Source organism: Pleurodeles waltl, chromosome 6, assembly GCF_031143425.1.
Source record: "Pleurodeles waltl isolate 20211129_DDA chromosome 6, aPleWal1.hap1.20221129, whole genome shotgun sequence".
Classification (NCBI taxonomy): Eukaryota; Metazoa; Chordata; class Amphibia; order Caudata; family Salamandridae; genus Pleurodeles; species Pleurodeles waltl.
The window spans coordinates 441,594,487-441,619,204 of NC_090445.1; the positions used below are offsets into that span (position 1 = coordinate 441,594,487).

At 41.9% G+C, this 24,718-nt stretch overlaps 1 protein-coding gene across 1 annotated transcript in view; it reads right to left on the reverse strand.

Moving 5' to 3' along the window:
- Positions 1–24,718, reverse strand: part of DSTYK (dual serine/threonine and tyrosine protein kinase) — a 327,446-nt gene that overhangs the window by 40,732 nt on the left and 261,996 nt on the right. The window contains exons 6-8 of the mRNA XM_069238535.1: positions 19,500–19,676; positions 15,413–15,542; positions 14,308–14,464 (exon numbers count right to left, since the gene is read on the reverse strand). Of these exons, the coding sequence (XP_069094636.1) occupies positions 14,308–14,464; positions 15,413–15,542; positions 19,500–19,676 (464 nt within the window). The remainder of the gene's footprint in view (positions 1–14,307; positions 14,465–15,412; positions 15,543–19,499; positions 19,677–24,718) is intronic.

Genomic DNA, 24,718 nt, shown 5'->3' on the forward strand with positions numbered 1-24,718 from the left:
TTTTATTCTTTATAAAAAGAGGGATAGTGGCTGCCCAGCATGGGTATGGCCATGTCCCCTACCCAAAATAAATGGGGACTGAAGTCTTTCTGTCCTCCCTGGTGGGCAGATGAGGCAATAGCCCCAATCGGCCCCACTGGGAGTCAGAAAGAGCACTAGGCACAAAGGATTATTATTATTTTTTAAATAGAAATGTCTATAGTTGGTGGCTGCCGAGAATGGGCATGGCAATGCCCCACCCCCCCCAAAAAATTGACAGGCTTTCTATCCCTGGGGGAGGGGAGATTAAGCCCACTAGACGCCAGGGAACAATTTCCTTTAACCACTTCGCTGCCAGGCCTTTTCCCCCTCCTGCGCCTAGCCTTTTTTTGGCTATTTGGGGCAGTTCGCACTTAAGCCCTCATAACTTTTTGTTCACATAAGCTACCCACGCCAAATTTGCGTCCTTTTTTTTTTTACACCATCCTAGGTATTCTAGAGGCACACAGTCTTTGTGGGTTCCCCTGAAGGAGACCAAGAAATTAGCCAAAATACAGTGAAAATGTTTTTTTTTTTTTTTTTTTAAAGTGGGTACAAAGGGCTGCAGAAGGCAGCTTGTGTTTTTTTCCCTGAAGATGGCATCAACAAAGGGTTTGCGGTGGCAAGATCACCATCTTCCCAGCTTTCAGGAACAGGCAGACTTGAATTGGAAAAATCAATTTTTCAATACAATTTTGACATTTTACTGGGACATACCCCATTTTTACTATTTTTTGTGCTTTCAGCCTCCTTCCAGTTAGTGGCCAAAATGGGTGAGATACCAATGCTGGATCCCAGACAGCTAAACATTTCGGAAAAGTAGACATAATTCTGAATGCAGCAAGGGGTCATTTCTGTAGATCCTACAAGTGTTTCCTACAGAAAATAACAGCTGAAATAAACAAATATTGAAATTGAGGTGAAAAAAACAGCCATTTTTCTCCACGTTTTACTCTAACTTTTTCCTGCGAGGTCAGATATTTTAAAGCAATATACCGTTACGTCAGCTGGACTCTTCTGGTTGCGGGGATACATAGGGTTTGTGGGTTCATCAAGAACTCTAGGTACCTAGAGCCAATAAATGAGCTGCACCTTGCAATGGGTTTTTATTCTATACCAGGTATACAGCAATTCATTTGCTGAAATATAAAAAAGTGAAAAATAGGTATCAAGAAAACCTTTGTATTTCCAAAATGGCCACAAGATAAGGTGTTGAGAAGCAGTGGTTATTTGCACATCTCTGAATTCCGGGGTGCCCATACTAGCATGTGAATTACAGGGCATTTCTCAAATAGACGTCTTTTTTACACAATGCCTTACATTTGGAAGGAAAGAATGTAGAGAAAGACAAGGGGCAATAACACTTGTTTTGCTATTCTGTGTTCCCCAAAGTCTCCCGATAAAAATGGTACCTCACTTGTGTGGGTAGGCCTAGCGCCCACGAAAGGAAATGGCCAAAAACACAACGTGGACACATCACATTTTTTCACAGAAAACAGAGGTGTTTTTTTTTTTTTTTACAAAGTGCTTACCTGTGGATTTTGGCCTCTAGTTCAGCCGGCACCTGGGGAAATCTAGCAAACCAGCGCATTTTTGAAAACTAGACACCTAGGGGAATCCAAGATGGGGTGACTTGTGGGGCTCCGACCATGTTCTGATACCCAGAACCCTTTGCAAACCTCAAAATCTGACCAAAAAAACACCTTTTCCTCTCATTTCGGTGACAAAAAGTTCTGGAATCTGAGAGGAGCCACAAATTTCTTTCTACCCAGCGTTCCCCCAAGTCTCCCGATAAAAATGGTACCTCACTTTTGTGGGTAGGCCTAGCGCCCACGAAAGGAAATGCCCCAAAACACTATCTGGACACATCAAAATTATCAAATACAAAACTACCTGTTTTTGCAGGGGGGCACCTGCGTTTTTGGTCCTGGGCTCAGCAGCCTTCTAGGCAAACCTACCAAACCCAGACATTTCTGAAAACTAGACACCCGAGGGAGTCCAGTGAGGCGTGACTTGCGTGGATCCCCCAATGTATTCTTACCCAGAATCCTCAGCAAACCTCAAATTTAGCTAAAAAAAAAAATCACATTTTTCCCACATTTCTGTGTGGATCACCGCACTGGGACACATTTCATACCACCCAATGTTCTCCTCGGTCTCCCGGTAAAAATGATACCTCATTTGTGTAGGTGGGCCAAGTGCTTGTGAAAGGGAAGAGCCAAAAACATGTTGATATTGAGGGGGAGCAAAGGGGGTCCAAAAGAGCAGTTTGCAAAAAAAAAAAAAAACATTTAGGCTGACAAGTGCAGCAGAATTTTTATTGGTATAGATGAGACAATGCTGGGAGGTAGGAATTTTGTGGATTCCTGCAGATTCCGGAAGGTTCCATCACAAAAACGTTGGAAAAATGTGTGATTTCCAGCAAAGTTGGAGGTTTGCAGGGGATTGTGGGTATAAAAATGGTGCGGGGTGCATGTGAAACACCACCCTGGAATTAACCAGATGTTTAGTTTTCAGATGTGTCTAGGTCTTGTGGATTTTTCTACATGGCAGCGTCCCAAAGTCCATAAAGTGCAGACCTCACCATTCCAAGTGGGACGATTTTGAGAGTAAGCCAAGTTCTGATGGCCCAAATGTAAAACTAAAACCCAAAATAATCAAATGTCTTCTTGCTTGCTTTGGGATAAAATGTTTTAGAGTGCGGGGGAGAGCTGAAATACTCTTAACCCCTTCAGTTGAGGTTTGGGCATAACCAGGCCCATACTGGTTGGTAGCCACCACCCCAATATTTTTTTTTTTTTTTTTTTTAATTCCCTGGCATCTAGTAGACTTTCTACCCCCCTCCCGGGGTGTGGATCAGGGGTAATTGCCCCATCTGCCCACTAGTGGGCAGAACAACTTTGGCCCCATTTATTTGGGTTGGGGGTAAGGCCATACCCCCACCCTCTTATTTTTGGAGAGAAAACTTCCCTGGCCTCTGGTGGGCTTTCTGCCCCCCTTGGGGCAGATGGGCCTTCCAAAAATAGGCCCATCTGCCCCCATTGGGGCAGATATGGCCAACAGTAATGTGCCCCCATTGGGAGCGACCCTTACCCAAGGGGCTGCCTCCCTAAAGAAAACACACGCATACACACACACCAATCCCTGGTGCCTAAGTGGTTTCTGCCCCCATGGAGGCAGATTAGCCTAACACAAATTGGCCGATCTGCCCCCAAGGGGGGCAGAAATGGTCTAAATACAATTTGCCCACCCCAGGGGAACGACCCTTGCCTAATGGGTCGCTCCCCATCTCTAAAAAAAAATTTTTTTTGCCCTGGTGCCTAGAGGTTTCTGCCCTTGCCTACGGGCTTGCTCCCCTTGCGTGACATTGGCGCAAAAAAAAAGATCCCCGGTGCCTAGTAGTTTCTGCCCCCCTTGGGGGCAGATTGACCTAAAATCGGCCTATCTCCCTCCATAGGGGGCAGAAATGGCCTAAATACAATTTGCCCCTCCAGGGGAGCAACCCTTGCCTACGGGGTCGCTCACCATCTGTAAAACAACAACAACAACAACAACAAAAAAAATCCCCAGTGCCTAGTGGTTTCTGCCCCCCTTGGGGGCAGATCAGCCTAATTAAAATAGGTTGATCTGCCCCCCAGGGGGACAGAAATGACCTAAAATAATTTTGCCCCCCAGGGGAATGACCTTTGCCTAACGGGTCGCTCCCCTTGCATGATATTGGCGCAAAAACAAAGATCCCCTGTACCTAGTGGTTTCTGCCCCCCTTGGGGGCAGATTGGCCTCATAAAAATAGGCCAATGGGGCAGAAATGGCCTAAATATAATTTGCCCCCTAGGGGAGCGACCCTTGCCTAAACGGTCGCTCCCCACCTCTATAAAAAAAAAAAAAAAAAAAAAAAAAACAAAAGTAAAAAGATCCCTGGTGCCTAGAGGTTTCTGCCCCCAAGGGGGGGCAGAAAAGGTCTTAAAAAAAAAAAAAGCCTAGTGCCAGTGACAGGAACGGATCTAACAGAGGTCAATAGGAATCCCCAAGCAAGGGCGTAATGCCTTTAAGGTGTCAGCACATGAATGCATGTTGAGGGAATGCCATAAGTTAGGATATTTTTCAAAAGACGTATCAAGGTCTACGGTTCATTTAGTTATTGTTACAACAGATTTAACTCTTGGCCGCCGGACTAGCATGGTGATGAAACAGCCTAAAGACACAATATAAAAAAAAACAGATCTTTAATGGACCATCAAAAGCTATTTGGATATCATGGTCTTGTACTTGTAACATGTTTTCAGAGACACTACATGGCTAGTGTGTAGCCTTAAAGAAGTCCCCAAGCAGCGACGAAACATGTGTCGGCTGATCTCTTCATGTGACCAAGATCATCAACACATTTGCGTTGTTATTTGTTTACTTAAAAAAAAAAAAAAAACTACTGATTTTTTCTTGCTTTTTTTAGATGTTTAATAAAGAATTACTTTTTAGCACAACTGTTGGATTCTTTATACTGTGTTTGTTAGTGCACCTACTAGACATCACTACTTGTGTTACAGTCATGTTCCTGGATCACAATGCACTAACAATGTAATACTTCAGCTAAGAGTGCTCTGCTACTTTTTGCATACAATAGTGTTGGCAGGGATTTTCCCTGCTCGAAACGTACACATTTTGGCAGCAGATGTGTTGAAGCGTGTTTAGTGCCATTTCTGTAAGACTATTGAAACTAAAAGATGTGCAACTAATGGATCACTATTGCCTTGCTTTAAGTTTAAGCCATGCTGCATTTTGGACAGTTTCCTGTTGCAGGCGTGGAACCTGCCCACACAAGTGAGAATATTTTTATTGGAAGAGTTGGGGAAATGCCTAGTGGAAAGATGTTTGTGGCTCCCCGCAGATTCCAATAATTTCCATCATAGAAATGTGAGGAAAATGTGTTCTTTTAGTCAAAGTGTGAGGTTTGCAAGGGATTCTGGGTAAAAAAAAAAAACATGGTGAGAGCCAAGCAAGTCAGCCCACCCTGGATACCTCTAGGTGCCTAGTTTTCATAAATGTACAGGTTGACTAGGTGTCCCAGGTGCCGGCACAGCTAGGGTCCAAAATCAAGAGCTACCCACATTGGAAAAAAAGGGTCGGTTTTCGGTAGTAAAATGCGATGTGCCTATGTTGCATTTTGGGCCGTTCCCTGTCGCGGACACTAGGCCTACACACAAAATTGAGGTACCAATTTTATCAGGAGACTTGGAGGAATGCCGGGTGGAAGGAAGTTTGTGGCTCCTTGCAGATTCCTAAACCATCCATCACAGAAATGTGAGGAAGAAAACAAGTTAATTAACTGTACACTGTGGTTCTCCAGCATTAATTTTCGCAGATCTACATGCTTGAATCTTCCCCGTCATCATGATAAGAGTTTCATGGTAACAGCAATAAAATGCAGTGCTACTAAATAGGCCTTATTGAACCCAATTGGAAACAACAGACATTTTTAACCCGTTGACATTGCTTTAATGCATCCAAACTTCATCCAACTAGAGCAGAGATCCTGAAGTACTCTTCCCGTTACAGAGATACCATACCTCAGATTTCGAGCACAAGTGTAATAAAATTAAAAATAAGAGTTATAACAATGGTGAGCATGAATGGAAAGGTGAACAGGTCGCATGTGAATCTATGACAGATATTAATACTGGAGAACCACAATATACAGGTAAGTAACTTGTTTTTTTCTCTAATATTATATCTTTCATGGATTCACATGCTTGAATCAGACTAGCTAGCAGTATTAGGAGACCCCTAAAGGTGGGTTAGGCGAACCATCCCATCCTAAAAATGATTGCAACACTGACTAACATTTACTCGTATTAATTCTATTTACAGATGCAAGCATGTGTTACATGTGAAGAACCTCTGATAAAAGTAATTTTATATATATATCTATATATATATATATATATATATATATATCTCTACACACAGACGTACATATGTACAACAATATCATTTAATATAAGATCGAGAAATTAAGAGCGAGAGACATCATAATAAAGCAATAAGCACAAGTGACGTAAACTTACATATCTTAGGAAAACAGGTGCCTTAACGTGGCCTGTCTGACTGCTCCATCAGCTTTTCTCCTTGAGTCCAGGCAGTAATCCTTTGTGAAAGTATGGGCATTAACCCACATGTCTGCCCTGCAAATGTCAGATAGTAATACCCACCGAACAGGGCTGAAGAAGCAGCGACCTTCCTTGTGGATTGTGCCTTCATTTTCACCGACAGGGGTCTCCCTGATTTCTCATGGCAGAATTCAATAACTGCAGCTACCCAATGTGCAACACTCACCCTTGATAGAGCCTGTCCTTTGCCTGGTGATGCAAAGGAAACTAAGAGTTGATCAGATTTCTAAACAATTTGGTTCTGTTTATGTAAAACCTGAGAAAACGTCTAACATTCAGTGAATGCAAGGCTCTTTCAATGGTGAAGAGGGGTCACTGAAAACTGTTGGCAATATGATGGGCTCATGGAGTTGAAAAGCCATTGGCACTTTTGGGATTAACTGAGTTTGTTCTCAAAATGACTCTGTCCTCTCAAAACTGCAAATATTGTTAATGGATTGTCAATACTAAAGTGTCACTTATTCTCTCTGCAGATAGAAATATTTAGTCGACTTTATGGATTGGCTTAAAAAGAGCCCTCATCACCTGAGATAAGACTATGTTTAGTTGCCATGCTATCAGCAGAGGTTTGACCGGAGAGTAGACCTGAAACAGGCCCTTTATAAACTACTTTACCAGCCTGCTGAACCACAATGAGAGTTCTCCTTTATGTCTCCTGAATCTGGAGATCGCTGACAGGTGTACTTTAATAGATGAATGAGTCAGTCCTGACTTTGCAAGCTGCAGCAGATAAGGAGGAATGTGCTCTGGAGAAGATGAAAGGTGACGCAATGATTGAGATCAACACCAGACACTGTTCTCCAAACCAGCTTGTCGGAGAATTGCTCCGCAATCCTCAGAAAGGCTCACTGTTACAAAATCAGTATTATGAGGAGCCAAGGGGACAAGTTGAGGGATCGAATCTGTGGATGAAGAATGTGTCCCTCGTTCAATGAGAGAAGATTCTCCACTAGTTACAAATGGAAGGTGTGAACACTCCGATATGCGAAAACGCTTGTTGAACAAGTATTGGATTTGCCAAGCTGGGGCTATTAGTATATGGTGGCAAGGTTCTGGTTTCATTTTCCGGATGACCTTGGGGATGAGCGGATAAGAGGTAAGACATAGGCAAACATTCCTGCCCATGCTATACGGAATGTATTTCCCCAAGTCCCTGATTGAGGGTACCTGCTGGCATACAACTTGCTTTTTTCACTGTGTAGGGTAGCGAAAAGATCCAGGTTGGGAACTCTCCAACATTGAAACACCTGCTTTAGCTGATGTTGACGGAATTCGCATTCATGGCACTGTCTGTCCTGCTTATGGTATCCACCCATCTGTTATGCTCCTTTGGGACATGTTCTACCTTTAGGGTGCAATGTTGTTAAGCACCCATTCCCAGATTTGCTATGCTTGAGCCGAGAGAATTTTTGATCTTTTTCCTCCTTGTTTGAGGAGATAAAATATGGTTGTTGTGTTGTCCATTCTCACCAATACTGAAGAGTTGTGAAGCCTGGGAAGCAAAGTATGAAGGCCCAGGAAGACATCTTTCAGCTCCAGGAAATTGATGTGAGACAAAGCCTCCTGAGCGGTTAATTGTCCATGGATTTCCAAGCCCTGTATGTGAGCTCCCCATCCTTCCAGGGAGGCATCTGTTGTCATCACTATATGCGGTTGTACAGGAATGAATGAGACACCCTGCAAAATGTCCGTATTCATACATCAAGAAATTGATCTCTAGTGATTTTAATGGTATCTTCGAAGGTCCCCTGGTACTGAATCCATTGTTCAACCAGCTGTTCTTGCATGGTTGCATACAAATATGGCAGTTTGGAATCAACGGGATGCAGAATAATATCATCCGTAACACTGACTTGTACTCTCGTACAGAAGTGGACTTTTGTTGCTGATACAGATGCAGTTATTGCCTTGAGTCGCTGAATCCTATCCGTGGTAGGGAAGGCTTTTGCAACTTCCGGGTCTAGAACTACTCCCAGAAATACTGCTGACCTTGATGGAATTATGGAGGATTTCTCGCTGTTCAACTTGAGGCCTAGACTTTTGAAGAGCTTCAGACAGGCCTGAGTTGAGTTTCTGGCTGAATGAGGTGGATCCTTATATGAGCCAGTCGTCCAGGTATGGGAAAACCTGGGGCCTTGCACTTCATGAACACCCTTGGAGCCGATTCTAGCCCAAAAGGAAGTAATTTGAACTGATAATGGCACCCTGCCACCTTGAACTGCAAGGACTTACGATGCCTTATATGGATGGGAATATGCCAATAAGCATCTAGCAGATCCAGAGATGTCATGAAATTTCCTGAATCTATGAGTTGTGGCATTTCCTCTAAGGACAGCATCCTGAAGGACTGTTTCTTGATTAATTTATTTAAGAGCCTCAAGTCTATTACCTATCTTCATTTGTCGGACTACTTAGATTAGGAAAAAGTTGGAATGGAATCCTTTGTTTTGCTAACCCAGCTGGGCTTTCTCTATGGAATTTTTGGAGAGAAGCAAACTGATTTTCTGCAGAACCAGAAGCTGGTGAAATGTTTTGTGCAGTGGAAAATTTGAAGGCTTCTGACCGTAACCGTGCTGGCTTACGTCTAACATCCATTTTTCGGAAAAGAGATGTTTTTTCCAACAACTGCAAAATATGGAAAGGGGACTGCAGAGTTATTGATGTGGGACAGAGGTGACCGAAGCCAGTATTCTGGAAGAATCCTGTGACTTTCCTCTGGCAAGAGGACCCCTACAGGCTAGCTGCCTAGGATAGGTGAAGGCTGCAGTCACCTTGAATATTGTCTTGGAAAGATAAGCTGACCAAAATCCCTGTTGGGCATACAGCTGATACGTGGTCTGCTGGTAAAGTGGTTGAGATGTAAACTGACCTCTGACCTGCCTCCCATTAAGGAAGGGAAAAATATTCTGCTGGAGTGTGCCCAGGGAGCGAGCAGTTTTGTTGTCATATTTAACAGACTGCAGGACATCATCTACCTGCTTTCTGAATAGATTTTCTCCATCAAATGGCATGTCCAGGATTTTTGCTTGAACGTCCGGGAGAAAAGATGTTGCCTTTAACCAGCGCTGAAGGCTTTAAGACAGCCACTCTAGCCATTTGACAGAAAACAGAAGAGATGTCCATTGCTGCATCCATAATCTTCGAAGAGACCTTTTCTCCCTTCACCAGTATCTCTCTTGCCTCTTTTCGTTTGTACTCTGGGAGATAATCTAAAAACGCCAACATGTCAGATCACATCTGGCGGTTGTAGCTGCCAAAGATAACCAGCACATCGGTGGCTCTTATTGATGTTGCTGCCATGGCCGCTAACCTCTTCTCTATGGTATCAAGTCTGCAATCTTCTTTGCTTTGTGAAGCCGAACATGGAGAAGAGGGATTTTTAGCCCTTTGTTGTGTCGCCTGCATTATAACGGAGTTGGGTCTAGGCTGACCGATAAGGCATGTTGGTGCATTCTCAGGGGTTCTTCATTTTATAACCAGTTTCACTACCACTGCCGCAACTGAGGCCAGTGCTTTCATCAGCTTTCTCACCTCTTGCCAGATGTATTCCAGGATTGGTATGGATCTTATTGTGCGCTGAGCTTCATCTTTGAAGTCATAAAGGAAGCACTCAGTTTGCTTAGCTAGGAGTGACAAATCAAAGCGCTTTGGACGCACATTCCAAGAGGTGATAGAAGGCACCTATATCTGCTGGTGGTGAATCTGTTGGAGGTGGGGTCGGAGAAACAGACAGGGAGCCACATAGTCACCCCGTTTAGGGTCATCCCCCGTTGAATCAAAAGGAATTTCTCCTTCCTCAAATTGCTGGTTGCCATAGCTATCTGCCAAGATATCCGTGATAGTGTTGGGAGGTGGAACAGGTCTTTTTTTGCAGTGACACTAAAGGGCTTTTCGGAAGAGAAAGTGTCTCTGGGACATTTGCTCGCATCGGAGTTAGGAGATAATGGATTGGCATCAGGAAACCAATTTTAGTAGTCACTGATCATCATGCATAAATCCGTAACCAGAGATTCAGGGACCACAATAATGGGCTCTTGCGCTTGATGTTCTTCCTCAGGTTCATCAGAGGGATAACACATCTTTAATGAAAGGTATCATAATCCTGAGCAGACTCTCGACCTCGGTCTCGAAAAGAGAAATCGCCATCCAGATAGGTGAGAGGACCGTGGTCAACATCCTCATCCTCCGTCTCCTGGCTCTTCACATTTAGTTCTGAGGGACTGTAAGCATGGACAAACAAACCTTTATCCCCCCGATTCCCGTATCTCCCGTAGTCGAACTGGAGGCAAAGGTGACGCCTTGGAAAGATCAGTTTGTAGAGTTACTGAAATGCCCTCCTCTGAAATGAGAATAGCTCATTTTCCTGACATACAGAGTCGTCAACGGTGCTGCTGATGGAGTCGTCAACCCAGATGAAATAGGCATCAACGGGAGACTGGAAGACAACGTAGATGGAATCACTATCCATATTCTTGCTGCTGATGACGGTCTCGTCAACGACGGTGTTGCTGTCGTCACTGAAAGCAGTGACGACGAAGAAGTGGTTGGTGTTCTCGTAGGTGTCGTCGACACCGCTGCAGTCACTGGTGTTGAAGTAACCTGCATTGTCGATGCCCTAGAAGACAAAGCAGTTTTTTTCATCAACCAATTTGTTGAAGGATGGACTATTTGAACACCTAGGTCAATAAATGGTGCCACAGGAACTGATGCAGGTGAAGAGAGATTTTCTGTGAGAGGGAGAATGTCCAGGGTGATCTCTACTACTCAACCTCTCAGAACTGGTTTACCTGCTAGGGGATTTAGCCCTCTTGGAATCTTTGCCAGATGAGGAAGGACCCTTATTTTCACTCTTTAAAAAAAAAAAAAAAAAAAAAAGTGTGCCCTCCTTCTCCACTTTCAGAGTCAGAGTCCAACTGGGCTTTCTTCTTCCTCTGAAGCCACAGAAGCAGTCGGGCTTCCTGGTTCTTAGGAGTTTTGGCTGAGAAAATAAGACAGTGCTTGCATTCCTTCAGCTTGGGCTGAGGGTAAAGGCTGTATAATCACTCCTTGTGGGGGTCTTCAGAGAAAAGCCTAGATTTCCCACACAAAGCCTTTTCTTGGAGCCCTCCAACATTGTCAAAATAGGAACAGCTCTTTAAAATTGTACCTCAGATGTCAATTGGAGGATCAAGAGTCACTTGTAGAGTTGACAGATCAACAGTCGAAAGCTGAAACACTGAGCAGAGCTCAGGGAGACTCCCTAACAAATCATGTGCGGTAAGAAATCTGAGGAATTGTGGCTCTGAAGGGGAAGAGTGATTGAGGGTCTCTACTCAGATTGCCTTAAGGTGAAGTTTGCAATGGGTTTCTAAGGCCTATCTTGTACCACTGCTTTTTATTGCTGTTACCGTGAGACTCCCCATCATGACAACGGGCAAGATTCAAGCATGTGAGCTTGAATCTAATACTGGAGAAATGTGCTCCCTACATATCCCCACAATCAGAAGGGTCTATCGGACGTAATGGCATATAGTTTTTCTAAATCAGCCATCGTGACAAAAAGTTACAGAAAAAAACATCACAAATGTAGTTTTTCCTATTAATTTTCAATTTCTTTATTTCAACATTTATTTTCCTTGTGAAAACCTTGAGGGAACTACACATGACCCCTTGCTGAATTCGGAAATTTGTATACTTTTCAGAAATCTATAGCTCATTTGGATCACCAAAAGGGTTTCACATTTGCTTCCACCACAAATTGGAAGTAGGCTGAAAGTACAAAAATAGGGAAAATAGGTTCTTAGAAAAAAGCCCAAACTATACAAAATTAGTTGTTTTGATTCAGCTCTGCATGTTCCTCTAAGATGATGATTTTAGTATAATATGTACTAAATTCATGGATGCCATTTTTAGGACAAAAAACAGACACTTATCGGGAGCACTTTCCCCCCGAATTTTCAAAAAAAAAAAACCTTAAACTTATGCTATATTTTCGCGGTCTTCTCCAAGAGAATCCACAAACCCTGGGTACCTTTAGAATCCCCAGGTTTTTGGGAATAAAGGATGCACATTCTGAGTGGATACCTAATCTGGAAAAAAACGTTATGGAGCCCCAAGCAGTCGAAAAAGGGCTCAGCACTGGGTGGTAGGGTGTTATAGGGAAGACACAGCAACTAAGGGGTTAAAAACTAGTCTTGGGCTGTTAGTTTGTCAGTTCAGAAAGGACTTGGATTGGCAGTATGGGCTGGGTTGTTCATATTGAAGTAGCAGCAAGACAGATTTGCATAGGGCAGATTCTAATATGAGATAAAGCGGGCAAAAAACACAATGTATTGGAATGCTACCCGGAGCAACTGCCAAAGGTTAGATTATTTGCAAAGTGTTCCTTCCATCACCTTTTGTGTGTTTCCTCACCTTTTAAGCCCAGGTGGACATCAAGTTACAGCCTATAGAATTAAAAGGAGTATCTGCCTTTTCTGTGACAGCACACAGCATATAAGGACAGCTAAACTGATCGTATTGTAGGTTCTGTGGAAAGCTACTACAGTACACATAAATTGCTTTACTTATTGCCACTCAAAACTGCAAGGGAGAAGTAAAAAGCCATCTTATCAGAGGAATTCTCTGAGTAGTATTCGAGAAAGAAAACTAAGTCTGATGAAGGCTTAAGACCAGACTGAAAATTGAAAGTAATCAACGCAGAAGAACTTAATTTTGGCGGTATATGAACAGTACAAATTTTTCCAGTTTTTCTAAAACTGTAAAGACAGAATAATCAACTGGTATAAAGGAAGGAGGCTTTAAATCTCTAAAAATTCTTAGGGAGTGGGTACATGATAGACCTAGGACCACTCATTTATGAGTGAGAAAAATATTGTATACGTTATTGCGCTCACTGGGCCTAAAGTAAGTACAACAATGGCCTACAGTGCAGTCCTGCAGAAAGCCTCATGACAGACTGAAAATCAAAATAATTGAACTGGTCAGTGTTAAAGTCAAGGTGAATACCCCAGGCTTACAGTTATGAACGGTCTTCTGTGAGGGTCTTTTATGATGCTGAACCAAAAGGTACTTCCTCCAACTATAATTCCCGCTACAATCTGGGAATTCAATTTTGTCCTTTCAAACTTAATGGGTCCATCATATTAGCCTCTACACTAGCCCACATTATATTTACCATGGAAGGCTGCTTTCATGATAGCTATTATTTCTATTACAGAGTAACCAAGGTTCAGGCTAAGAGTGCACAGGAACGTACATGGCTTTTCATTGTAAAAGGATAATAATAGAACGCATTCTAGTTTCCTCCAAAAGCAGTATTAGATTTCGACATAAATGAAATAATCTTGTTACCAACATTCTTCCAAACACGTTCACTTCAGTAGAAAGGGCTCTTAGTGCATTAGACTCCTGCCCCTGACATGCTAGTAGGTCTTAAGGGCAACCTGCTGATGTCCCTACAATATCTGCTCAAAATAGGATCAGCAAAAAGTTAGTTCCACTTATAACAGCATTTTAATGTGAGTCAATGTTTGAAAACAAATGGAACAAATGAAAATGGAGGCTGGACCAGATTTGAATAATGCACATTACTATGTAAATCTGGCCCTGCTCAACCATGGCAAACAGGCTTTAATACCAGTGAGGAATACCTGCATCCTATTATGCAAAGCTCTTGTAGCCAAACTGTTCTCCTGAATAGCACCTACACTCAAAACCTGATCCACAGGCATGTAATTCTACGGTGAAAAAGGTTTCCTTTAAATATTATGTTACCTTAGAGTACACCTTGGGCTTTCTGCAATTTACATTGCACACCATCCATTTGTAGATAAATGGATGAAAAACTATCAGGAAAACAGGACTCAATGATACATCATTCTTTGAGTATGGGGTAGACAAAACTTTTAGCAGCTCAGATGCCAAGCTAGACTGGACTCTTGGTAAGTCAGGTGCAGAAATGTGCAAGTGAAGGGCAGCCTGGAAAAAACACAGGCTAGTAAATGAAGAAGGGGTGTACGTCCAGGATGGCACAAAATAAAGACCGTATCACAAACATGTTATATGTCAACAGTGTCACAAGAACCGTTGGGTGTGAACAATGTGCTCAACAAATGCACATTACAACAATCTGTATAATGCTCACCTCATGTAGTGAAATTCCAGTGCTAGGTCATTCCAATGCTTATCATCAGGTGGGACAACAGACTTGAGTGCGCAGGGGTAGTGGTTGGCCCAGCTGTCACAGAGGTACACCACACCATACTGTCCTCGGCCCAACTCACGGCCCAGTTTTGGCTTTTCTGAATGAGGAGAGAAGAGGTTCTAATTTCAGATGTTACCTGTTGACCAAGCCTGGCAGAGTGAAAACCTAGTGTAAAAAAAGCATCTACAGCTGGTAACATTCTCAGTTCTAGCGCTTCAATAATTATGCTGTTGTCATTGTTGTGTAGGGGTTATTTAGCTGGTGTCAACCAATGCAAAAAAATGTACGATTCTCAAACAAGTGTTCGCTGCAATAAAGAGCTGGTTACGGGTAAGAGGATAACATCAATAAAGGAAAATATTTCATGTCGGGAAACAGGGTATGGAGTTTTGGAAAGGGGTTTCATTTCCACACATGTTCCCACTACATAAAAAACAGCTCAATGATTATCGGCTGAAAAATCAATTAACATTACTGATCACAACAATTTCCCAATGGCTGCATTCCAAGCCGAATACATACAGCCCATTGTTTGTGACCTGTGAGTGCACCAATGTTGTTCAACATTAAGCACTTGCTCTTCACTGAATAGGTATGTTTACCGTGAACCCTTGCCTACAGCTCTTTCACATTTTTTCAGGAATTTTCTCTGTTCAAATGAGACTGTGTAGTGACTTGTACACATCACTATACATTTAGCTCTGCTCCCTCGCAATCAGATCAGTAACTCCTAATTTACCCTTTTGCTCTTCATATTGATCACTAGATTTTAATCCATCCCACACATCATCAAAAACTGGAGGAAAGTGGCAGTACACAAACCTCTACCTCAGCATGCCATCCCTCTTGTGCTAGCCACCACAGGATCCAAAGTATGTTAGATGTAGTATAACCTGGTCACCATCAGTTTTAGAGTGCTTCAAATCCAGCCACCCCACCCCTTTCCAAATGGCCCAGCCATGAGTGCTCAGGCTCCCGCTATGAACATTGCAAACTTGTTTTAAATAGGTGCTCTGAATTCCCCCACCCACCAATCAGTTCTTACTATAGAGGAGCACATCCTGTAGCGATCTGCTCTCCAAGGAAAGACGTGCCAGTCGTGGGGCATGGTCCTTGCGCACTTTGAGCCAAAGGTCTTCTGTTCGCTCCAGTCTGCCAGAGTGCCCAGCCTCTAGCTGCATGAAAACAAAAATACTATTAGATATGCAGTAACAATAAGATTATTGTCAAATATCTCCACCTGTAACCTTCACAATCCCCAGGTATCTAGTGGTAAACTTGGCCTCCTCCCCCCCCACACTGCACACACCACTTGATGCATCATGTTCTGCTCAAATAATAATGGTGACCTCTTTTATTCGCTCTTCTTATCCAGGAGGCTCTGAACATAAGAATAAAATCTCCATACCTGAACCAAATACAAACAATATATTATTTTTTGAACTGGTGGGAAAACAAATCTGTTTTTGCCTTAATTATCAAATGTAGGTTTATGGATAAAATTCCTTGATTTGGAAATACATTTCTGCAAACTATGACTCAAAATCCTATTGTGTTTTGAAGCAGCACATTATAGTAGATGCTATGGAAGCACTTAAATGCAACCAAATAGTGAAGGGCCCAACCCTTGCTAGTGATTGAGATTAAGTCAAACATTCCATCACCTTTTGATTTTCTCAATGAGTCATCCCAAGTGAAAAGTGGAACACACTTTCGACAGTTCTCAAAATGCACCTCACTGATGAGGCCCACCAAAGATGCAAGATGTATACAGTTGTCTGTCTTTCCTTTCTGTGTGATGTTAACTGTTTTCTTTTAGGTTGAATCCAGTAATTTATATATACATATATACATAAAGGAAATGCAGTTGTAAGACACTCATAAGATATGCATGATGTAGGCTTCACCCACAATACTAGAACAGTACCTTAGCAAAAGGCATAAGCTCCAGTTTCACCCTCCTTATTCACCTGTACATGATAACACTGAGGTTCACTCATTAAACCAGAGCGATAAGCGACCATGAAAAGAAAGCATAACATACGTAAAATCAATTCCAAAAACACCTACAATTCAGTTTTTGAACTAGCAGAAGGCAAAAAGACTGAAAAGTCCCATGAAGTAATTCACTGCAAGGCAACAAACCATGCACTATTCCATCTTCCACAGAGGAATATGCCAAAGTAGGGTGTAAATGTACCCAAAAATATTTAACAGAGCCCACTAATCAGACTCCAAGCTGTAATTCTTTCGAAAAATGAGGATGTTCCTTAAACTACTGTTTAACAGGCCTCATGAGGAAATTCTTTTTTTAAACATAGCTAGTATTACCACCTTTGTTCTGGATGATTAATACGCAACATTTTCCAGGGATTACCTGCTGGCTAGCAAATAGCAGTGTCTTCTGCAGACCACCACCATCTGGCAATCTCTTGCTTTCAAATTACCTGCCAATTACTGCAGTATTCAAGGGTCAGAAAGAATCTAGTTCGAGCCACATGATTGAACGCTTGTGGCTAGTTTGTACAATGATTTTACAGGTGCTGACTGAGAAATTGGAAAAAAAACAGATAAAACCACAGTTTGGTTCTGCTCCAAAATCTTGAGGGGGAAATTAAGTTTTGTTGTTAATATAATATTGTCTGTGAAACAGTATGGTTTTTATTTAAAAAGGGATAGTATTTTACTTACTCATCCTGCTATTTGAGTGTCAAAGGGAAAGCAACCTTCATGCCTTAGGAAAAACATTGATTAAGTATTCTGCGTTTAGTCTCAGAAGAATGAGTCAGGGCCTGTCATCTAAAAAAGGTGAAAATGTTCAAATGCTGCTTTAACAAAAGTATCATGCACAAATAGGGTCCTCCATAAAAGTTCATATTCGGCTTTGGCTACAAGATCAAGTGTTAACGGCATATGCAGAAGATCAGCTACTGCCAATTCTACAAGTATGACAAAATGTCTCTGGCATGAATTTCTGAGTACAATACCTTAGAATGGCACCAGATAATAAAACATTTCTACTTTTTTCTTGTAGCTATTGCCTTGTTTGCTCAAGACAGCTATACCATTTCCACATAGGGTAAAATGACCAAACACTAGATTCTGAGCAGCCATGCAGCTACGTTTAGGGATGATGGGCTGCAGTGAAGTGAGTAAATTTAAAAAACACCAACAATGGAATGCAAATGACTTGACCATTATGGGTGCTTTAAGAACTAAGGATGTTTGGCCAATATTCAAGCAACAATAATCCTAGTGTACATGGTGTATTGTGTCTTCTGCAATTTCTAAATGACTTAAAATATCACAGTATACAGATAACAGCTGCTCAACATTTCTTTCAACAAATAACCTAGTAAAAGATACATGAATGGCCCCGCTTGCCATTTTTTCCTTTGTATAACTGCCAATGTCTTTGATAGGCCTTCGCCACTTCAAACTTTTTTTTAATGAGATTAGTCCATCTAGTTACTATTTGCTAGTGCTGTAATTTTACTCTCAGGGTACGTTTTATGCCAACTGTATTTATGTGTCCACAATCACAGTACACAGCGTTTCCTGGAGAGAGACGGGGCATTATTCCTCTGTTAGTTGATGTACAACACAGCTGTCCTTTTGATGGAGATGCCCTTCTGTCAATCAATCTAGATGTATTCACACTACCTAGAGGTTATTGTGTGTCACAATACAAGGTCTGCCATCAGATTCCAGAAGGATTTTCCTTTATTCATGGTGTACTACAGGGTCATCTACCAACTTTTCAGTAACCCTCGAAGTATGGACTGATTTCTAATTGCACATACAACTTACAAACATATCTACAAAGGTTCTCCCTTCAACTTCTTGGACATAATAGAGCTCTCAAGCAGAAAACATTATACAAGGAACAAGGACAGACTCATCCTCAAAATAAAAAAAAAAAAAAAAAAGAACTTCAAGACAAGCTTTGTGTCCCTTGCTCCAAGCCTTCAGAATTCCATCTCCATGACCACATCAGACTAAAAATCTAAAGTTAATGGAGTTTCACACAGAAGTAAAGGACACAATCTTTAAACTAATTTCAACAACTGGGGACTCATTTCTCAATATTAGACAGTAACGTGTTATTTGTAAAGAGTTCAACTTTCCTAGGGTTAGGTTTGAGCTATATACATTTTACAAACAAACTAAATTACCCTGTGAAAATACAGTATTTAAACAAACTATGACAGAGAACTGAAACATAAGATCAAAATTGGTGGGACAGCTCAAACTCTTTTAGACACGTTTTGGCTTTTACCCACAGCTAACAACACGACTAAAAGATCTACCCCGGATCTGCAAACCTACAATATAACTAGACTAGACTTCTCCAACTAGTATCTCGTGAGCTAATTGTAGCTCTCCAGCTACATAAAAGAAAATTCCCCGTGTCCAGCTCAAGAAGTTAGAAGCTTCTGTTTGACTGAATTAATAGATGTAAACCAAAATTTAAAAATGTTTATTCAAAACGAAAATGTGTGTATTTTCAGAACTGATAAGCAGATGGTTGAATTTTCCAAAATATGTAAAGCTGGTAGTTGGGTGATAAATCATGTGGCAACTGGGAGGTTTATTCCTAATATCATTACCATGGCACTTAAGCTATGACTATAATGTATTACCAAGGGTAATTTTACATAGGTTAGCCACTGACATAATCAACTCTGATATCAGTAGCTCAGGATGATTTTATTGATCATAAGTAGCTCTCATAACAGAGAAGGTTTGAGACTCCTGAACTATACTAATACAACAGTGGATTCTGTATGACAACCCAAGAGGTAACCACAACTCGTTTGTAAAGCCAAGTGTATTAGAAGACTCTGATGTGGCTTTTCAGATACAGCACTACACAAAGTGTATGCATGTTTTGAAGTCGCATACTGTTGCCCAGAGGGCCTCACCTTCATAAGCTCCTTAAACACTGTCCTTTATTCAATTCAGCAGTTTAGTTTTAAACAACTAAGGACAGAGCAAACAATAAGCTTCTGCATTCCTGAAAGGTTCTAGCTGATGCACTACTGAAAGCAGCAGAAAATCCCCATGCTGGGCACCTATTTATTTACTGGCCTTGGAATGCAGCACTTCTCGTGGAGCTCAGGTGTACTCACCTGCTGCAAAGAGGCCGCAAAGGCTGCATGGGAGCTGTTCAGCCGCGTCCGCAGCTGGCTGCAGATGTTCTTGGCCAGCTTTGAGGCACTGAGGCTGTCAATCGCATCTTGAGCAACTTTCCTCTTCCATTCAGGTGTGATGGTGTGTGGGTTCACCCATGAGACACGCTGAAATATCTATAAAAAGGACAGAGTGGGAAATCCTGAGAGTTGATACTGTGATCGCAGTTTATGAGATTTAATTAGAAGAGAAATGATAAGTGAGGAGAATACATGGTGGAAAATTTAACTATCAACAGTTAACATACCAGAAGTACATTAGATGAGCCAACACAAACAATTCATGTACATGTTCTCGGTTGAAAGTTGAACTCTCAATTTCTCACAAGGTACCCACTTACTCATTTTTTGTTTAAAAAAAACAAAAAAAGTGTCACTTTTTCGAAAGGTTCCAGTTGCCTCCCCTTTCTTTCTTATTAGCTTTTTACTAATCGAAATCCCAGTCTTTTACAAGTCACCACCAGTTCAAGTTCAGAACACAAGAATTAATGCTCAAACATGGTTTCTTTGATTGTCAATGGTTTATTGCTAAATGCAGCAGTAAGACTGCCTTAAGATACTTTAGAATGAAATTTAATAAGCGGCCAGGATGAGGTGTGGGAAAGAGTGTGAGACATTGGGTTGTAGTTTGAAAGGGATGAAACCCTACTCAGGTAAAAGCCACATTCCTTATAAGGATGAAACACACACACACAAAAAAAATAAAGAAAAAAAAAAAAAATCACTAAACCAACCCATGCTTAGCTCTGGTAGCTTTGCACAAAAGCACTCAGGCTTAACTCGGAGGCAACATATAGTGTATTTATGCAGCACACAAACAGTAATAAATTGAAACCACAATATAAGAAAAAAACCTCACCAATTTATAAAAACAGAGTACATTTAAGCAAAATATGATCCCAAAACAATAAAAATCTAATTAGTAGAGCCGGAGATATCAAATTTCAAAGATTTCAAGTAATTATAGTGCCTGAAAGCACTTATCTAATCATGCAAGGCTGGGGGGGAGAAGAGGTCAAAGTTTGCATCCACTGCAAAGGAGCGCGACACTGATACAGGGACCAGGATAGCCCTGCAGAAAAAGTTACCTTCCCAAGTCTAATACTAAAATTTCAGTTCAAGGAGGAGGAGGCCATGAGGAGCAGGGAGACTGTTACAGATGGTCTTTGCTGTAGCGCAAAGAGCAGGCCGGGCATCATGAATGGTTGTCGCTGAAACTTTGCGGTGGCAGTCACCTCAGACTGTTGATACTGTAGCAAGTAGTGGAGAGCTTGCGTCCCCAGTCATGGCTGACATCTGCTGTAGCATGAAGAATCAAGTTCACAACAGCTTCATGTTGGCGGTTGATGCAGACAACATGATCTTGGCATGAATGAGGCCTTTCGTGGTCACAAAGGTACCAAAACTTCGGGGTGTCTCCTTTTCTTCAAGGATGAGCCCAACTGATGCTGCACCAAGGGTCCAGGACCTGGGAGGCCTTTTCTGGGAATCAGGCATTCACTCCAGCAGAAGCCAGCAGGGCTCAGGCACATTGCCTGCTACAGGTGCAGTTGCAAGTCCAGACAGGTCAGCTGGGCAGATGCATGGAGGCCTGGGGAGCTTGTTATACCACTGTAGTTCTAATTGGAGGTCAGTCAGTTGACCCTTGGAGTCAATTCAGCCTTGGATGAAGGGCACAGGTCCAGTCTTCCTTCAGAACAAGCGCAGCAGGCCTCAAGCAGCAGAAGGCTGCCCTTATTCCGTTGTATTCACAAGTCAATGCATGTACTGAGAAGAGTGGGTCGGAGTGTTCCCTTTTTATACCTGGTGCCCACTTTGAAGTGCGAGAAGTTTATGGAGTTTCCCTTCTACAAGTGTCTGGAATTTCCTGCATCCCATGTCCAACTTTTTAAATACAATGCACCCTGCCCCTAAGGTTGTTTAGAGCCTATCCTAGGGCTGGGATATGTTTTAAAGCCTATCCTAGGGGTGCCATATGTATTAAAAAAAACACATTTTAGGACTCGCAAAAGGTTTATTTTGTCAGGTCAAAATGTCAAGTTAGAACTGTACACAGAGGCTGCAATGGCATGCCTACTTTAGTGGGTAGCACAGTAAGTGCTGCCGGCCCAAAAGTAGCATTTAATTTACAGGCCCTAGGTACATGCTGCACAACTTTATTGGGGACTTACAGGTAAATTAATTATGGCAAATGAGTGTAAGCCAGTTTTACTATGCTTAAAGGAGTGAGAGAACAAGCAGTTTAGCAATGATTAGCAACGGTGAAGTGCGCAGAGTCTGAAATCAGCATAACAGGTGGAGTGAAGGCAAAAAGTTTGAGGGAAGCCCACTTCAAGGCTGACAGGTCCAACTGGGAGCATTCAACCAACTCCTGTGTTTCGAGGGCACATGAGACAGTCAGCAGAGGATTCTCACAATTAACAAAACCCCTATAATTAGGCGCAAGGGACAGTCACTTATGGGGTAATAGAGTACTGGATTCCAAAAGAAAAATGTAACATGGCTAGTTGCCGTCTTTAGTAGCACAGCAAGTAAAAGAAGCATTGGTAATATCAATAGATATGGGTTTTAAAGGCAAGTTATTGCTGGGTTTAAGCACCTAATATGACATACATAAATTCTATCACTCAATCTTGCACTTATGAACTCATTCATTCAGACATTGACTCATTCTTCCATTCACTCAGACAATCACAAGGAAACAAACACAAACCTAACATATGCAAAATAAATTAAAATAGTAAAAGTAGCTAAATAAAACATGCTGTTACCTTTGCATGGCAGGCACATGCTTGTAATAACAAATACATTTAAACCTGGTATCTTGCAAAGGCATCGTACATAGATAATCATTTTACAGCTCTAGCATGACTGGCACTTTTAGAATCAACATGTTGACCATAACACACTATTGACAATATCATCCCATGATGGCCGCCTTATTTTGGAGGCAATGGCTGCGTGAAATGTTGTTCACTGCAGATTCAATTAGCGACTGCATTGTCTAGGGAGCTGTAGTTCACTCCAAAAAAAGAAAAAGAGAAGCAAAGAACTGAAAATAGATCTATTAAGGGAGGAAATGAAGAACTAAATGATCGGACCAGCAGCCATGGCACTAAAGCACGCATTTGTAAGCAGATGCACACATGTGATCATGCAAATGTGTCACTCACAAGGCAATTCATCAGTGACTGAAGCGGGCTGACCCATAGCTCCTTGCTGTCAAGGATGGAAGTGCAGAGTGCATGACATTCATAACATTTATACAGAACAAAGAAGGAGAGGGCTGACCTGAAGCTTCTCAAAACAAAAAAAGTCTAAATATAAATACATATTCACAGGTTACAGGGGCGTTCTAGTTAGGAAATATAATTAAAAAAACAGAAATTCACTTTGTTTTTCTTAAAGGTTACAGGGGTGTAATAGTTAGGCTCACACTTTAAACGTACAATACCATAGAAATTCAGCAGGTATAGTTAGAGTTATTCCAAGTAACTATAACTCGCGCCATCGCCATGTACATTTTTTTCCTCAAAGATTTTACGGCTAATATTACAATGTTATTATCAATGATGTTATCAAAGACGTCATGCAGGTTGCAATATGTGGGTAATTAGCAGTGCATGTCGAGGGCGTGAGTTATAGTTACCACAGGTAACATATAGTTACAACACTGCCCACTCATGCGTCATCCCCCTTTAAGCTCCCAACCCTGCTATTTAAAGCAGCTCCCTGCTTGCAGGAGCAATAGCGGCTTCCACAGGACCGCTGGGGCGTTCTGGCTCCCCCTACGGTCCTCTCCTGCCACCAACCATCTTGCTTGTCTGCCACTTTGGTCATTCTATGGAGAGAGCACTGCAATAACAAGGGCCTCGCATAGAATGTCTTCATAGCAGCACACAAGCAAGATGTTTGGTTCGAATGTTACAGTTCGGTATTGATGCACAGCAGACCAGACTCGCTTCTGGCCTAGTGGTAGAGCTCTTGGACTGTCACTTAGTAGATTGAAGGTTAAAATCCTGGTATCTCATGGCAGGGTGTCTGTTTATTTACTAGTGTTTTGACTGTTACCTTCCTAGTGAGGGAATATTTATGTCTTTTTGCCATCAAAGTCTTTGGGTTGAACATAATATCTGTGTCTGGAAACTGCAAAGCAAAGAGTCACCTGAAGCCTAGAGATTAACGTCTCAAGCCCTCAAGGCCCTGATGGTTGAGGGTTCCAATCTAGGTGTGTTAGTAATCACATTCCTCCTTTAATTACTTTTCATATTCAAATATTTAGGGTATATACTGAAATGTGATTGCACTCTTTTTACTTGACAAATACGTTTCTTCTTTTAAGTTTACCTTAAAATATCTCATTTTAAGTATAACATTCAAAGTCTAGAAACACTCTGGGTGCGTGCATGGTGCAGGGTTGGGTGGTTTTAGGGGGTTGGCTACAGCCAACCCCTGCAGGGATGGGTTATAAGGGGTTGGCCCCAGGGTCCGGCCGCAGTGACAGAATCTTGAGCACCTTCTGTCATCTCTTTGAGATCATCATGAAAGCAACCAGTTTTATTTCAAGCATAGTTCATCAAAGTAGAATGTCAGCAAAAATTTGTATCACTATATTGGGAGTAAAATTTGTTATCCCCCCCCCTTTATAAGTGCTCCTCTTTGTGACCCCCGCCTCCAAAATAAAAACTGGTATTCATTACAATGCATTTCAGTGTGATACCTAAGGTACTTACACCTTATACCAGGTCCAGTTATCCCTTATTAGTGAAATGTAGACAGTGTCTAGAAGCCATGCTCTCTAGGGGTAGTGTGGATGAGCAGCCAAGGCCTAACTAGGAGACATGCTACGCTCACGCAATACCACTGTAGTCACACAGTACTCACACACATGAAAGAAAATACTCAGTGTTACAAAAATAAAGGAACTTTATTTTGGTGACACCAATGCCAAAAATACCATAGAGACTATACTCCCTTAGGAGGTAAGTAATACACAAATTATATACACTAGTATGCAGAAGTAGCTGTAAAAACAGTGCAAATACTGAAAATCATTTTAGTTAGAAATGGGCCTGGGGGAACACAAACCATATACTAAGAAAGTGGAATGCGAAAGTCGGTTTCCCTCATAGGCAAGTGTAGTGTGTAGAGGGCTGCTG